The sequence below is a fragment of the Lemur catta genome, chromosome 2, assembly GCF_020740605.2.
Source record: "Lemur catta isolate mLemCat1 chromosome 2, mLemCat1.pri, whole genome shotgun sequence".
NCBI classification, from domain to species: domain Eukaryota; kingdom Metazoa; phylum Chordata; class Mammalia; order Primates; family Lemuridae; genus Lemur; species Lemur catta.
Genome location: NC_059129.1, coordinates 109,462,881 through 109,479,015, shown reverse-complemented (window position 1 = coordinate 109,479,015; position 16,135 = coordinate 109,462,881). Strand labels below are relative to the sequence as shown.

At 34.2% G+C, this 16,135-nt stretch overlaps 1 protein-coding gene across 10 annotated transcripts in view; it reads left to right on the top strand.

Annotated features, from left to right (window-relative positions):
- The window catches only part of FAM184A (family with sequence similarity 184 member A), a 99,483-nt gene that overhangs the window by 67,190 nt on the left and 16,158 nt on the right, over positions 1–16,135 (top strand). For all 10 annotated transcript variants that reach the window (XR_006733559.1, XM_045544263.1, XM_045544267.1 and 7 more), the window contains 3 exons: positions 10,384–10,596; positions 12,734–12,887; positions 15,470–15,597. Coding sequence is in view for 9 of the 10 variants with exons in the window: in XM_045544263.1 (XP_045400219.1) it covers positions 10,384–10,596; positions 12,734–12,887; positions 15,470–15,597 (495 nt within the window). In the remaining variant the exon portion in view is untranslated. The remainder of the gene's footprint in view (positions 1–10,383; positions 10,597–12,733; positions 12,888–15,469; positions 15,598–16,135) is intronic.

The following is a 16,135-nucleotide window of genomic DNA, read 5'->3' as shown; positions in this document are numbered from 1 at the left end:
TAACAGAAATTATTTCTCACAGTTCTGGAGGCTTAGAAGTCCAAGATCAAGGTGGCAGCAGACCTGGTGTCTGGTGAGGGCCTGCTTCTTGGTTCACAGACAGCCGTCTTCTTACCGTGTCCTCACGTTCTGGAAGGACTGAGGTAGCTCTCTGGATCTCTCTATAAGGGTACTAATCCCATTCATGAGGACTCTGTCCTCATGAACTAATCACTTGCCAAAGGCCCATTTCCTAATAGCACCACGTTGTGGGCGGGGGGGGGTGGGTTAGGATTTCAACATAAGAATTTGGGGTAAGAGGACACAACAAAATTCAGTCCACAGCACTGGGTTCTCAACCAGTTTTGTGGTTTAAATACCATCTATATGTCAGTGATTTCCAAAGTTAAATCCCCAGGCATAACCTCTTCCCCCGAGTTTACATCCACTTGGATGGCTGATAGGCACCTACTTGGCATGTCTGACTCAGAAGTGTTGATTTCCACCCTAAGTCCCCATCCCACGTCCCCATCCCACATCTTCACTTTTTGGCACTGCTTGTTGCTCAGAGCAGAAGCTATAGTCAGTGATCTCTCTTTCCTTTATCTCTCGTGTAATCTGTTAATCCTGTTTATTCCCTCCAAAATATATCCCAACTCTATCCACTTTCATCTTCCCTAGTAAACTCTAGTCCAAGCCACTATTACAATAGTCTCTCTCCTGTCTATCCTCCCTGATTTCACTTTTCTCACAGCACTCAAAGTGATCTTTTCTTTTCTTTTCTTTTTTTTGAGACAAGGTCTTGCTCTGTCACCTGGGCTAGAGTGCAGTGGTGTGATCCTAGTTTACTACAACCTCAAACTCTTGGGCTAAAGCCATACTCCTGCCCTCAGCCTCCTGAGCTGCTGGGACTACAGGCACATGCCACCACACCCAGCTACTTTTTAAAAAATTTCTGTAGAGATGCGGTCTCACTATGTTGCCCAGGCTGGTCTTGGACTCCTGGTCTCAAGCAATCCTCCCATCTCAGCCTCCCAAAGTGCTAGGATTACAGGCAGGAGCCACGAAGCTCAGCCACAAAGTGATCTTTTATACTGTACATGAGATCATGCCCTTCTCCTGCTTAAAATTCTCTCAGGGTCCCCCTTGAATCTAGGCTTTTTTTCTGACTCCTTCATTATCCTACAAGACCTTATGCCAAGACCCCTGCAGATATCTCCCATCTCATTTCAGCCAGCTGTCTGTCGCCTCACTAGCACGTCCCTACACACACCACTGGCTCTCAGCTCTCTTCCACCTCAGGGCCTTAGTGCAAGCCCATCTGTTTGCCTGGTACACTCTTCCCCAAGGTCGTCTCCTGACTGGCTTCTGCATTGGCCCCCAGTTTACATGTTACTTCTTCCCAAAGATCTTTCCTTACTGTCAACCCAGTATCACCTCCAGTCATTCCCTATCGCAGCAACTTTTTAAAAAATCACAATATTTATCCTTAACTTTAAAAGATTTATTTTTATGTGTTTGTTTTATTATCTTATTCAACTCTGCATCTCACTCTGCACTTCTGATATTTTCTGGAATATAGTAGTACTCTAATGAGTATTTTTAAATGAAAAAATAAATCTTCATTTCTGTATTCACCAATAATGGTATTTCCCCCAGCAGTGCTAGTTGTGCCTTCACTGATTGCCATAGTCATGTCTGTGACGTCAGCTCACCTGAGGTCACAGATTAGGGACCATACCTTTATTTCCCCCTTTTTCTTTTCTTTTTTTCTGATGTGTACTATGTAGTTAGAAGGGACCATACCTTTTGGGTTAAATATTTCCATGGCCTGCAACTATTTGTGAACAGAGATAGTGACCATATGAATTTAGATTCCAAATGTTCAAATATACATCTGGCATATAAAGCTTAAAATCTAGACAGGGAAGGGATTACCTGGCATGCCATTCTGATTTGGCATATTGTTGTAATTTATCAATTAATTCAGGAATCTTAAATAACGTATTTTTGTCTGATGATAACTTCAGGAGTGAAAAATAAAATCTACTTCATAAGTAAATGACATACATTTTAGATTAGCTTCTAGTACTAGGACATCAGTTCTAAGAAATACGAAGATATACAAATGCTACAACTAAAAATCCCTCAGAGTTCCTTAAGTTTTGTGAAGTCTGAAAAAAATTAAGTCTCTTATTATTATATAAAGAATACAATAAGTATAACAGAAAAAGTAAAAAAATAAAATTAATATAACCAACTATATGAGAAAGTTTAGATTGAGAAATTATAAAATAATCAAATAGAAAGTCTTTTTATCTCATATTTTTTCAACTCTAGTAAACTATGTCATGAAATATGTTAGTATAAGTTATTAGTAAAAAATTGTTTTCCAAATTAAAACTATCTTTAGTTCATGCTACTCCAAGGAATAATCACATTATGCAAAAAACCCAAAAGATAATTATATTCAGCCTGAAAATTTGATTAGTGTCTAGAATAAAAAACATTTAAAAGTAACTTTTCTGTTTAAATTAGTAATATAAATCAGGAGCCCCCAATCTATGGTGAGCTGTATAATTATTTCATTATATATTACAATGTAATAATAATAGAAATAAAGTGCACAATAAATGTAATGTGCTTGAATCATCCTAAAACTATCCTCTCCCTCCCTGGTCCATGGAAAAATTGTCTTCCATGAAAATGGGCCCTGGTGTCAAAAAAGTTGGGAACCACTAATATAAATTAAATATACTATTTTGTATTTTTGAAAGGTAAAAAGTGAGGTGACTGAAAATGAGATCACAGTTTTATTTTCCCCCATATTTAGGGGGAGGGAGGGTATAGATTTCTCCAATGGTTTATCACTTAAAATTTCAATGAATTTCTGAAAAATGACAAGATCATAGATGATTTTGCCAAATATATCCTAGAAAATAGAACTAAAAAGATATAGAGTCATCTCTTCTTCCTTTCCCCCAGTACAAAACCAGGTTATTATTAAATCTTCACATTTTCAATAATTATCTCATATTTATTTCTGGCCCCCAAATTATGTAGTCAATCAAGGTAGTGTTGTGGTTCTCATCTGCTCGTTTGTCTTAAGAGAAATCCTCCACGAACCTAAAGCAAACTGGGTGTAAAGCTTTGTAGATTTCTGGGAGGAATTTAGAATAGTATATCTCCTCTAAGTTCTTCAGTAACCATTCTCTTTTAAACTGAAGTCTGATGTATATGTTCTAGCCTTTAGTATTTTGCGTAGGTAAATCTGACAGCCCACAAACATATCAGACATTGTTTTAAGGGACTACAGATAATTTAGACTGTGTGCCTTAAATTTCTTTTTATTTAATTTCTTTCTCAGAACTGTTTTCAACTTATTTTTTCTTGAGCACATTATAATTAATGTTCTGTGTTACTCTCCCTTCTTATCTCTCTTTCTTTCACTTAGTTGATTTCTGAATGTTTCCCTTTATTCCTGTGATCTTTTCTTCATAGCGGCATTCTCTCGGTGAAGCTTTGCATAAATCTATCAACAATGTAAGTGAGCGGCACTTACAATTTGTACACAAGGGCATGTTGCACTTTTCATTTTGCATAAGCGACATCACTGCTTTAAAGCTTTAACTTATATATAAAAGATACAGTTTGGCATTCAGTAAGACATATTTTGTTTATGGGTAATAATAGCTTGTAACTTTCAGCTATTCATTTGTGTATGTACATCTACCACATTGTATTAAAAAGCATATAATAAGCCAATCAAGATTTTATATCTCAAACATAAAATTCATTGTTTTCACAGTTTCTTTGAAAGATATAGTAATATTTTTGAAAAACTATTAAATATTGACCATCATAAAAGAAATAAATGTAAAAATGTATTTTTGTTAAACTAGTTTTTTGAAAAAGTAGTATTAATAAACTTCTTTATTTAAAAGCATCAGATTGTTATGAAGTTTCACGAGATTTAGAACATTTTACACATTCATGTTATAATTACTAACAGATGAAAAGAAAAATAGAGTAAACCCCTTTCCTAAGAATTAACAAAGTTATTATGTACACTCGAGTATGCAGAAATTACACTTCAAAATAGTATTCCATTTGCCACTCAAAATTTTTCTTTACATATGAAGAGAAAAAATGAAATTTATTTTCACACCAAACCCATATTCAACTTGTCCTTTAAAATAAGGTAACAGAATTGAACATCTTTAATGTTTTTCTTGATGTCCTAGGACAAGAGTCAGTAAACTTTTTCTGGAAAAAGCCAGACAGTAAATGCTTTTGGCTTTGTGGGCTGTACAGTTTCTATGGCAAATACTCCACTATGCTGCTATAGTATGAGCATACTCATAGACAATATGTAAATGATGGGTGTGGCTGTCTTGCAATAAAACTTGATTTGCAAAAACAAACTGTAGTTTGCCAACCCCTGCCCTAGAGAAATCAGAGTTTTGAGTCTAGAGATATCCTGTGGAATTCTGATACTTACTAGAAACTGTTTCCTCATATATCCCTAATTTGTTTCTACTACCTAAAAAAAATTTTACCTGCCTTTCCTAGTCAGCTTTTCTTTCTACTAGAAAAAAAATAAATTAGAAATCTACAAATACATTTAGCAGCATTTAAAAAATCTGTTTAAAAATATGCAACAAACATTTATCACAGTGTTGGTGAAATAAAGCTGCATTTAAAAATTCTTTTTAGTAGTCATATAGAACATAGTAAGAATTTTGGCATAATAGCTATATCGATCCAGATGTTTTGACATATGTGCTAATTGGGATAGAAATAAGAACCCAAAATACGATTATTTTCAAAATTAACTAAATTGTATTTCAGAATATTTGTGACAGCATAGTCACTTTTGCCTTAATAGTTATAAATGAAAAGGTATCCATTAAATAAAAACCATCTTATTGAAATTAAGTCTATTGGCGACTGGAAATAGGAATGCCTTGATTCATCTCTTACCAAAAAAAAGCAGGGGTTGGTAACACCATGAAATCCCCATTTAATTAATTCTCTTTTGTAACATCATAGTCCTTAAAGATCCCCTTTTCACTCTGTCATTGTCCACAACAGTATGACCTTGTCAGAGTGCCATGCTCAGCAGGGTGAGCGCCTACCCAGCCCCTCTGCAGCTTTATCCCCACCTTCCATGTAAAAGCTTAATGCTTAGCAAAATTCTTCTCTTTACACCTTGTCTTCTAGTAAACATGTGATTGTTGATTCATCTCTCCTTTATAGATGATTTCTAGTTAGTTTTCGTTAAGAATAAGGGAATAATTGGGAACATATGCCACAAATATCTTAAGGACATTAAGAAGCATCATTAATATACTGAGTTTATAAGTCTTTTTAGAAAATACCAAAAAATTATGAACAATTCAGAATCCATAATTCATAATTTTATAAGTATAAATTTACTTTTCTTGACTAGACTCTTCGGTAATAGCAAATTAGTGGTTAAAAAGTAAAAAAAAATCACAGAATTAAAATATTTGAGCACCTTCACACATTTTACATAAGTTGTTGACATATTAATTATTCTTACTATTCTCTACCAAACCTAGGTTAGCAATTTTTAATGTTGCTTTATATACTTGAAAGTATTGGACTTAATATTAATGCCTTAGAATTAGATTATTGTGCCTTTCTTGTCCCAGTCATAATTCATCTGTTGGTGCTAGCAGAGGGGCCTACCTTCTAGGGATTTCTATTGAATCCCTGAACAAACTCAAGAGTTCAGCTAACTGGGAAGAAAGGAAAAGGGTAGGAACAGTGCCTGCCATGGGTTGTCTATGTAGCCATTCAAAGAATGGGGCTTATTTAAATATCATGTATACCCTACGAATACTACTTTGAAGGGGAAAAAAACTACAAAAACACAAACTCACTGGCCTCCCTGATGGGAAAGGTATTAAACATTATTAAATAAATTCCTTGGCATACTTATCTTGGAGAAAGCTACATCGCATTGGTGTGTGAATACCACCCCATCCACACCTGCAGGTCAGGGCACCTCACAGTTCCACATTTGAAGGGTGTTTATGTCTCAGTGTGATACATATATTATGAAATGTCTGTCCCCATCAGCTGCCCCAAGGATCACTGTTTTAGCTACTATGATCACAAAGCATTGATGTTTTGAGGTGTGCCCTGTGGCCTCTAGCTTTTGTGTATAAGACATGGCTAATATTTTTGTCAGATCATGGCAGATATATTATCTACATTTGATAAAAATTATCTAACCATTTACACATGATCTAGCTTAAAAACCAAAAGAGTTAATTATATCAAGAGAGGCGTAAGTTATTACAGTCTGCAGAGACACATACCAAAGTATTAACACTGGTTAGCCTTAGGGATTGGGATTTGGCAAGGAAAGAGAATGAAAGAGACTTTCCTTTTTATTGTATATATTCCTATCTTTGTAAAATTTCCCCAGTGAGTGCTTTTTACTTTGGTAACTAGGAATAAAAATATGTTGAGCAGCCTGGGCCCAATTCTAGACCTACTAAATCAGAATCTCAAGGGATCAGGGCCTAGGCAACTATCTTTATTAAAGTCTACAGAGGCCAGATGTGGTGGCTCATGCCTGTAATCCCAGCACTTTGAGGGGCTGAGGTGGGAGAGGATCACTTGAAGCCAAGAGTTAGAAGCCAGCCTGGGCAACGTAGTGAGACCCTGTCTCTAAAAAAGACAGAGTCTACAGAGATGGTTCTGATACACAGCCAGGTTTGAGAACCACAGATTACTATCTCCAGACATGCTTTGAGGACAAATTATTTTATACTTTTTGTATTCTTTCATTTCTGTAACAAGACTGATGTCTTTTGGGAAAAATGACACCAACATTGCATCAAAGACCAAAGGTTGATTTAATATTTCAGGGGGGTCTTCTGCAGCACCATGTGGAGATACAGAATCCATATATTTTTAATTTTACTTTTTCTTTTTGAAAATTTTATAAAACTTTATGTTCAATACTTTATTTTTAAAAAGGCAGCAAAACTTTTTCAAAAAGACAATGGTATTTTAAATGGTAGAGATCAGAAGGTAGCAATTACTACCAGTACAGTTTGGCCTTTAAAATTGTTTGTAAAATATCTAGTACCTATTAGCCAGTAGAATATATTATATAATTCATAGCTAAATTGCTATGGTAAGAATTTTAAAAATATAGAACAGATTTTTTCTGAAATAAAGATTTTCCTTGGTTTATTTAAAAATAGCAAAATAAAAAACACTAAAAATTTTAAAATTATAACGTGTAGAAACTAATGCCACATACTACATAATTTGAATATAATATATAATTCAGAACAGCTATTATTCATTTATTCAACACATGCCTTTCTAGATATTCTAGGATTCTGTAACAAAAGTACTGACCAAGGTTGCCCAAACCTTTTAATGCAAAGTTCATTTTTGTTCTCTTTTGTTTTGAATTAATGAAGTTTTACATTAATATGTATTTCCATAAAATATATTAAACTCAGCTGTTTTAATTATAGCTATAAAACATTAGTTCATTTTACATTGCTTTGCTCATTATTTGTCTTTTAAAGTGCTGTGTAATTTTCTTGCTGAATAAAGGCTGATTATTTATTGCAGTTCTACAAATTTATTTACAAAAAGAACAAAATAAATTTTGATGCTGCATTGCATGATTAAGGCTTTCTGCATATAATTTATGTTACTGTCTTGAGCATGAATCTGGAGATTTTAGATAGCCTTAATATTATTTTGGTGTGCTTTCAAAGTTAATAATATAAAACATCTAAGTGTTTTGAACATTAAAATGCATGACAATATCTTTCTGCATATAGTTTGTATTGTTTTCTTGAGTGTAGATACAAAGATTAATCATATATCCTGAGATGAAATGTACTATTTTGGAGTTCTTTCAAGGTAAAGTATATTATAATGTAAAATATTTAAGTATATTTTATTTAAGCTGGATAAATTTAAAACTGTTCATAGATTTTAAACATATAACTATTATATAACTGTGGTACTTCATTCATTCATTCATTCCTTTTAAATGTTATATTTCTTCATAAGTTTCATTCTTAACTAGCTTACCTGTGAGTCAAATTTTAGTCCAGTTAACACATGGGAAATCTATTGATGCAATGAACTTTTGAAGTTGATATTGTGGAAAACAAGCTTCACCATTGTGAACTGATTGGATTCTTAGTAATCTAAGTGCACACTCAGTTAGAGGATGGGGTCCAGGGCCTGTGCTAGCCTATATGGTGACTTTGTGCAAAGCAGAAAAACATACTCATCTTTTTGGGTAGACACAGATTTGTATCAGTGTGGACGGCTAGCAGAATGCTGGGTAGATTTTAGTCCCCAGTTGGTCAGGTGCCAAGTAAGAACTTTGAGCATATCAATCATTATTCCATGTGTAACATGCACTTTTCCCAGCTTTCCCATATAGATTCTAACAAATTATCACAAGAGAAATACAAGGCAGTCAACACAGGTCCTCGTGCTGAGGCTGGGATTAGGGTTGGACCTGGGAAGAGAGTGGCTAGGCGCCTTCTCTATTTCAAATACCAGCTGGCTGAGCAGATAATGGATCTACCAATGACACATCAGTGTTCACAAACACATATTTTCATTGCCTGTTACCCTTTTATAATTTATTTTTTCCTTCTGGGCTGTCCTTAATATTTATTTCGTCTTGGTTTTTCCTGCATAAAATGGTGAGAAGTCACATAGTGTGATTTATCTTCACAAGTATGGCCTTAGCTATGGCTGTGACATTGTCATGCGCTTTTCACAGTTGCAGGGTTTATTTCAGTCTGTAAATCATGGGTGCTGCTCTATTTAGAGGTATAGGGGGTTGTATTGCCTATACAGAGTGTTGCAGTTCCACCTTGGCTCCAAACCTATAAAATAATCCCTGAAACCTTAGGTTTGTATAGAATTTAATCAGTGGAATTCATAAACTTTCAACAGGTAAAGTCACTTTGGAAATACATTAAAACAGATTGAACATCAATGTCATTTGTATCATTTCTCACCAGTGCTTGACTATTGCCATGAGGGAATGTGCTAATCTTTACAACTAACCCTGGTTTATAACTTTGTGCAAAGCCTTGCTAGACAGCTGATCATCACTCTAAGCTCACTACAGTCCGTGACTGCTTGCTGCCTTTTAAAGTGAGATAGCAGCAGCTTTTTTCTGACCTTTTTTGTTTTCCAAAGAATGGTTCTTTCTTCCTTTCTTGTTTTGCATCTCCAATGATTTCCCACCTTTTCTCTTCTTTCCCAGGTACCTTTCTTTGTGAGATATATGAGGCAACCAATATCTGCCTTCCATCAATCAGAAGAAAGTCTTTTCCCATTACAAAACTCACTTTAAAGTTTCCACTTTTCGTTGGCTTTTTTGGCCACAGAAACAGTTTTACTGGTATATAAACACACAAGTGTCTTAAGTTGCTTATGGAACACATTTTACAACTTTTTATCTGGTTCCCCTAAGTTCCTCTTAGATTTAGACTTCTTTTAGAATATGGTTGAGTTATACAGTTTCAAGTTACAATATCCTGTATATGAGAATAGAAATAGATCAAATTAAATGGTTTCAGCAAACACATATATGAACATATTAAATATATACATATACATGTGTTTTATATTTTTATTCTTACAAAAAAAGACCTAAATATATTAAAACATTTAGAAATGATGCAGACATAGTAAGGTGTAACAAATCGGTTTTCCATAGTAAAAGAAAAGCACCTGATTATAAGGGCTAACTAGAAAGATTGTGGGATGTTTATGCTTTTTAAAAAACTTAAAACTTTGCAAGTTGTTTGAATTAAATCAAAATTCAAAAATAAATTATTTTACATAAGGATTCTAAATTATAAACTGACAAATCTTCTTAAAGAATAGGTTTTTAATTCTCAAATACTCCTAGCTAACATTTATTGAACGTGTAGTGCATGCCAGAGACTGTCCTAAATGAACTATATGTAGTAACAGACTTAATTCTCTCCAAAGCCTGGTGAGGTGTTGATACTAACAAGTGGCAGAGCTAGAGTTTTAACTCAGAGCTCACAGTCTTAACTACTTCACTTTACTACTTCACAAATAAGTAGCTTAACTTTTCATACTATTTCCTCAAAGTGACTATAACTTAGTAAATATATTAGTTTTGTTATGTTTTTATTTCATGTTATGAATTTTTATTGCAGTGCAACCAACATAGGTGTTCATTGTATTTCTAAATGTGGGCTGCCATATTCTTTAGACAGTGGGGCCATTATTTGACTAAAGTTAACATCTTTGAAATACTTTTTTCCCTTCAATTGGTAGTTTGTAATATATCCCTTGTATTTATTCTTCACTGTGCACCATTCTGTGGTGTAGATTTCCTTGCTGAAACAGAATCTGGAGATTCAGCTTTCCCAGTCTCAGACTTCTTTGCAGCAACTGCAAGCCCAATTCACACAAGAACGACAGCGGCTTACACAAGAGCTTGAAGAATTAGAAGAACAACATCAACAAAGACATAAATCCTTAAAAGAAGCACATGTCCTTGCATTTCAAACTATGGAAGAAGAAAAGGAAAAGGAACAAAGAGTAAGTTTAATGTGACACATGCTCCAAAGTAATCCAACATCCTAATAATAATTAGCCTTCAGATTCTTAAGAATTCATTTCTTGCTCCAAAAAAATAACATATTGTTTTATTTAAATGTGTTTTCTAGGATGTGACTTCCTGATGAGTCATAGTGATTAAACATATATGCTAATTGTATACTAGAGCAGATAAATTAGACTAGAGCCAACTCTTTTTTCCCATCATAATGCCAAGTTTATGGTGAGACTCATATACCATGTGGCTTTGAAATAGTGAAATAAATTCAGTTAAATCTTTTAACATCATCCTACTGAGCTATAACCATTCTAATTATGTAATACATTTTGTACATATAATAGTCTTGCATTGAAATTTTAATTTTTCTCTTTCACTCTGGGTCACAGAAAGGAAATATATCCAAGGAATTTATATTTTTTATTCCAAATTTTTTCCTTCACATTCTTTCTTTCCTATGTACAAAACTCACAATTAAGTGAAATTGGAGACGTTTTAAAATAGTATAATTCCTTTGTATACAGCCCTAAAGGCTATGTGAAAAGTAGTGAAACCAACTCAGTCAGAAGGTATTTAAATCAAATAGATACATTGGATTAATCATATGCCAGAGTCTTTGCATATCCATTACTTGGTTCTGTATTAAAATGTTTGACATAGTCTTAGTATGCTTCATTTTGGTTTAGTTCATTTCTTAACACTGTATGTTTCAGTTGCTCCCAAGGACCGTATTATAATTAAGATAAAGATTTGATGGAAGAATACGCTTTTACTAACAATAATTTTTCACCATATATAGTGATTACAGAGAAAGATTGTTTCGTAATCCTTTATTTGGGTTTAGGCACTATTGTAAGAGGTATGTTATAAAGAAATGAGTAAAACAAAAAAGTCATATTCTTTTTAAAACAATTAACTCTTCCCCATACAATAAGTTGTAGTCTGTTAACCTTACCTAAAAAGTCAAGGACGTTTTTTTTGGTTAAAAATTAGGCCTGATTGCATTGCTAAATAATCTATTTATCGGATACCATTTATGAATTGAAATAGCACATGAGTTCTCATATCAGTATTTTAATTTTATGCATAAGTCTTATGGAAGTTTAATCATTGTTCAAAAGGAATCAGAACCTGTAATTTTACTGTACTGTCATTAGGTAGCCAGCTACCTAAGTAACATTGTCTAAACTAAAAGTCCTTTATTTTACTTGTATTTTTAAAAACCCATGCTTTATTTTTCAGAAATAAAACACTTGTAAAACAGTGAGCGTAAGTAGCCAAATAATAATTTAAAAACACAGCATTTTAGAGTAGTGATTAAAGAAAGATAGCCCTAATTACAACATGGTATTTTTCTCAGAATCATTTCATGTTATAAAGTATAGTTAAAAAAAACCAAAACCTTACTGTCACAGTTTAATCTCTTACCTTGAAGTGCCTTAAGCTCTAATTTTTTTCCTGTAGCCATATGTCTTCTCTTAGTCGTAGCCACATGTAGTCTCTTCTCTCTGGCTCGGCTTTTTAAAGTAATCACATGAAAGCCTTCATATACTATTCCAGCTACTTGTTCTCAGAGTTTTTGCTGCTTCTCACAAATGCAGGTGCAAAGAATGGCTGTTGAAAACACATACAAAAGATTTCATAGGATTGGAGTTATAAAAGTCCTTGTAGCTTTTTTTCTAATCAGATCTTTTCTTGGTAATGCCTTCCTCTTCCTCTTTCCTAAGTCTAAATTTGTGCACATAGAAGAATTATTTATTAATTTTAGGTAGTTTACACCCCTTAGCAGCTTTAGAAAATAATTATATGTATAGGGTCCACATTTCTACTTCAAGCAAAATATATTGAATCAAACTGATTTCATGATTTATTTATTCTACTAATGAAATAAATGAATGAAATGACCCTACTGATTTTTTTCTAATGGTGATTGTCTCGTATCTAGTTTTCTTGAAAATGAAGTAAATACACCTTGTATTTCTGAAATAATAACTGAGTTTTGGAAACTACTTTCTATTTTTTTTAACATTGTCCCTCAGAGTCTAAATTATTATCTCTTTTATTTGCATTTTCCTTCCTATATTCTAGCATAATAATTTGAATTTGTTTCTCCTGTTCTAGGCTCTTGAAAATCATTTACAACAAAAACATTCTGCAGAGCTTCAGTCATTAAAAGATGCACACAGAGAGTCTATGGAGGGCTTCCGGGTAGAAATGGAACAGGAACTTCAGACTCTTCGCTTTGAATTAGAAGATGAAGGAAAGGCCATGCTTGGTATTTTGAAAGGATTATAATCTTGTCATATTTATTTGTACATTCTTCCACTTAAAAATTCAACACAAAATCACAAAGTTTTATTTTAAAATTCTGAAACATCAAGATCAATGTCTTAAGTGTGTTGCGTATTTTATTTGAAGTTACCAGATGAAGAGGCAAGTAAGGTGGAGCAGAATGGGTAGAACACAAACAGTAGAGTGAATTGCCCTTGGCCCTCTTGGTACTCTGGCTATGCAAGCAACACCACAGGGGCTTCCACTTGTACTTGTGGGACTAGGTGGAATCACCCACTTCTTGAACTTTTTTCCCTTTGATTTTCATGATAGTATACTGTCCTTACTGTACTCTTACTTTTCTGACCTCTAGCCATTAATCTCATTTGCCAGTCCTGTTTCCACATGCATCTGTTAAATATTGTTATATCCAGGGTTCAGCCCTGTCTTAGTTTGTTTTCTGTTGCTATAACAGAATACCACAGACTGAGTAATCTATAAAGGAAAGAGGTTTATATAGTTCACAGTTCTGGAAGCTGGGAAGTCCAAGATTGGTGGCCACATCTGGTGAGGGCTTCATGCTGCTTCATAACATGGCAAGAAAGGGGAAGGGGAGAGGGCATGAGTGCTAGAGAGAAAAGGGGCTGAACTCTTGCACTAGCTAGCCCTGCCATTCCTGTGAGAAAGGCATTCATACTTCTTAATGACCTAATCACCTCTTTTAAGGCCACACCTCCCAACACCAGGACAATGCCAATCAGATTTCAACATGCATCTCAGAACGGACGACTCATATTCAAGCCATAGTAAGCCCCCAGCCTTCTGATCTGCTTTTTAGTCTTCAGCCTATTTCTGAATGATTGGCTCCACATCCATGGCTCCAGCTACCATCTGTGTGCTGGTGACTCAAATATGCACTTCTAGACCAAAGTTCTTTTCTTGTACATTAGATTTATATTTCTTACTGCCTGTTAGACAAATATTCTGACTTATACTCAACATCTTAAAATATCAACTATCTTCTTATAGTCCAAAATGTGTTTATATTCCCGTACCTCATACTTAATTAACAGTATCACTATTTACCCAGTTGCCAAAACAAAGAAGATGGGAGTCACATTCAGCTTTTTTTCTTTCACTGCCACATCCTGTTTGTTCCACTTCGTAGATATTTCTTATCTGTGTTTCCTCTTTAGTCCTCTGCCATACTTAGTTTGTGGTCATAGCATTTATTGCCTGGATTACTGCCGGAACCTTCTCCAGTCAGTGCGAACTTTGGAATGCTCAAATCTCACCATGTGACTTCCTACTTTAAATGCTTCAGTGATTCCCCACATCCTACCTCAGTCCCACCTTTTTCCACTGAGGAAGCCCTTGACACCAGGGGAGACTGAATTCATGCTTCACATGGAAGTCTCAGGAGGAGCCTAAATTGGCTAACTACAAGCACAGCATTTCTTTGAAGTCTCATGTTTTAGCTTTAAAATTTATAATTTATATTTTATTCACTTATCTATCTGTTGATTTTAATATAAAAAACAGCTTTTCCAAAAATCTTTAAGTAAAATGAATATTTGAGAAGATAATCATGTATGATCTCCAAGTTCCTTCAGCCATACTGCCACACATATCCCAATTTGAGAACCATGAGCCTAAGGTTAAAGTAAAAAGCATTTTGTACTAAAACTTTATCAGACTCTCAGTCTGGGTTCCATTTTCTTTCCAGTGACCATGTGCACAGTGGCCTTCTGCCGTATCAAACCTCGTATAGTTTGCCAGACAGACTGGGTTCTTTCTGCTTTATATGGTATCCCTTCTTCCTGAATGCTTTTTCCTTTACTTGAAGAACCACTGCTTGGTCTTTTAGACACAGTTACTGTGACAATTCCTTCGTGACAGTATCCCCTCTCCTAGGAAATTTGGGTTCTCCCACCACTGTTCTTTCATCATACCTAATATTCATCTCTGATATCCCACTTAATTCCTTGACATAATGTTTTCCCCTCTAGCCCATGCAATTATAAGGACAGTGTCATATGTTATTCTTCCTTAGAATAGTACCTGGCATTCAATAAATGTTTTGGGTTGTATGAAATAATCAATCCCAAACTGAAATGAAAGTGATGACCTTCTGATCACCAGATGCATTTACCAGCCAGTGCTTAACGTCTTTCAGGGATATTACAAAAGAATTCTTACTTGGATGGGAAGTTGCCTCCTAAATATTTGTGATACCATTCACCTCTAAAATTTTATTATTCTAATACTGAAAGAGAAGAGTTAAAAACATTTTATTTCCATTAGCACTTTACCTGCAAACTGAAAGCATACACAGAAATGCCTTTATTCATTACCATTTGAAATTTTTGCATATTCTTATTAAAGCTGCATGAACTTTAAATTGATGATAGTATATGATAGTCCATGTTTGAATTCATGATCATGTATAAATAATCTATTAATAATTTAATGGGCATATACATGCATTATAATTGTAAAAATATTCTCTGACTTTTATAATTTTTATCTAAAATATCAATAATACTTGTGAAATTTGCAAGACAACTTTTTCTCCTTTCTTTCCAGCTTCCCTACGTTCAGAACTAAACCATCAACATGCAGCTGCAATTGATTTGTTACGGCACAGTCATCATCAAGAATTGGCAGCGGCTAAAATGGAACTGGAGAGAAGCATCGACATCAGCAGAAAACAGGTAAAATAAGAAAAGTCTGTTCTGTGATGATTAATGTGAATAGATTGAGTGTTCACAATTATTTTGTAATAAATATTTTTTACTAGTTATTACTATCCATATTGAAGAGTTTTACTTTTAAAAGGAGATAAGTAATTAGATTTCAGTATATTGGTCATAAAATTACATTTTATTTTATGACATTTTAATTGAATGTTTTGAATTTCATTTGCATCTTGGGAAAGTGAACAATGAAATATAAATAACAATAAGAGTGAGGACAGCACTGTGCAATAGAAATATCTGTGGTAATGGACCTGTTCTATACCTGTGCTATCCACAGTGGTAGTCAGTAGCCATGTGGGCCAAATATGTCTAGTGTGACCAAGAAACTGTATTTTCATTTTTACTTTATTTTAATTAATTCAAAGTTGAGTTTAAATAGTCATATTGGGTAGTTCAGCTACAAAAGAAGCAGGTCCTCAAGAAGAAGAAAGATGAGTTGTATTTCCATATCATTCTAGCACAGGTACTATTTACACTTTTTAACTTTGCTCTT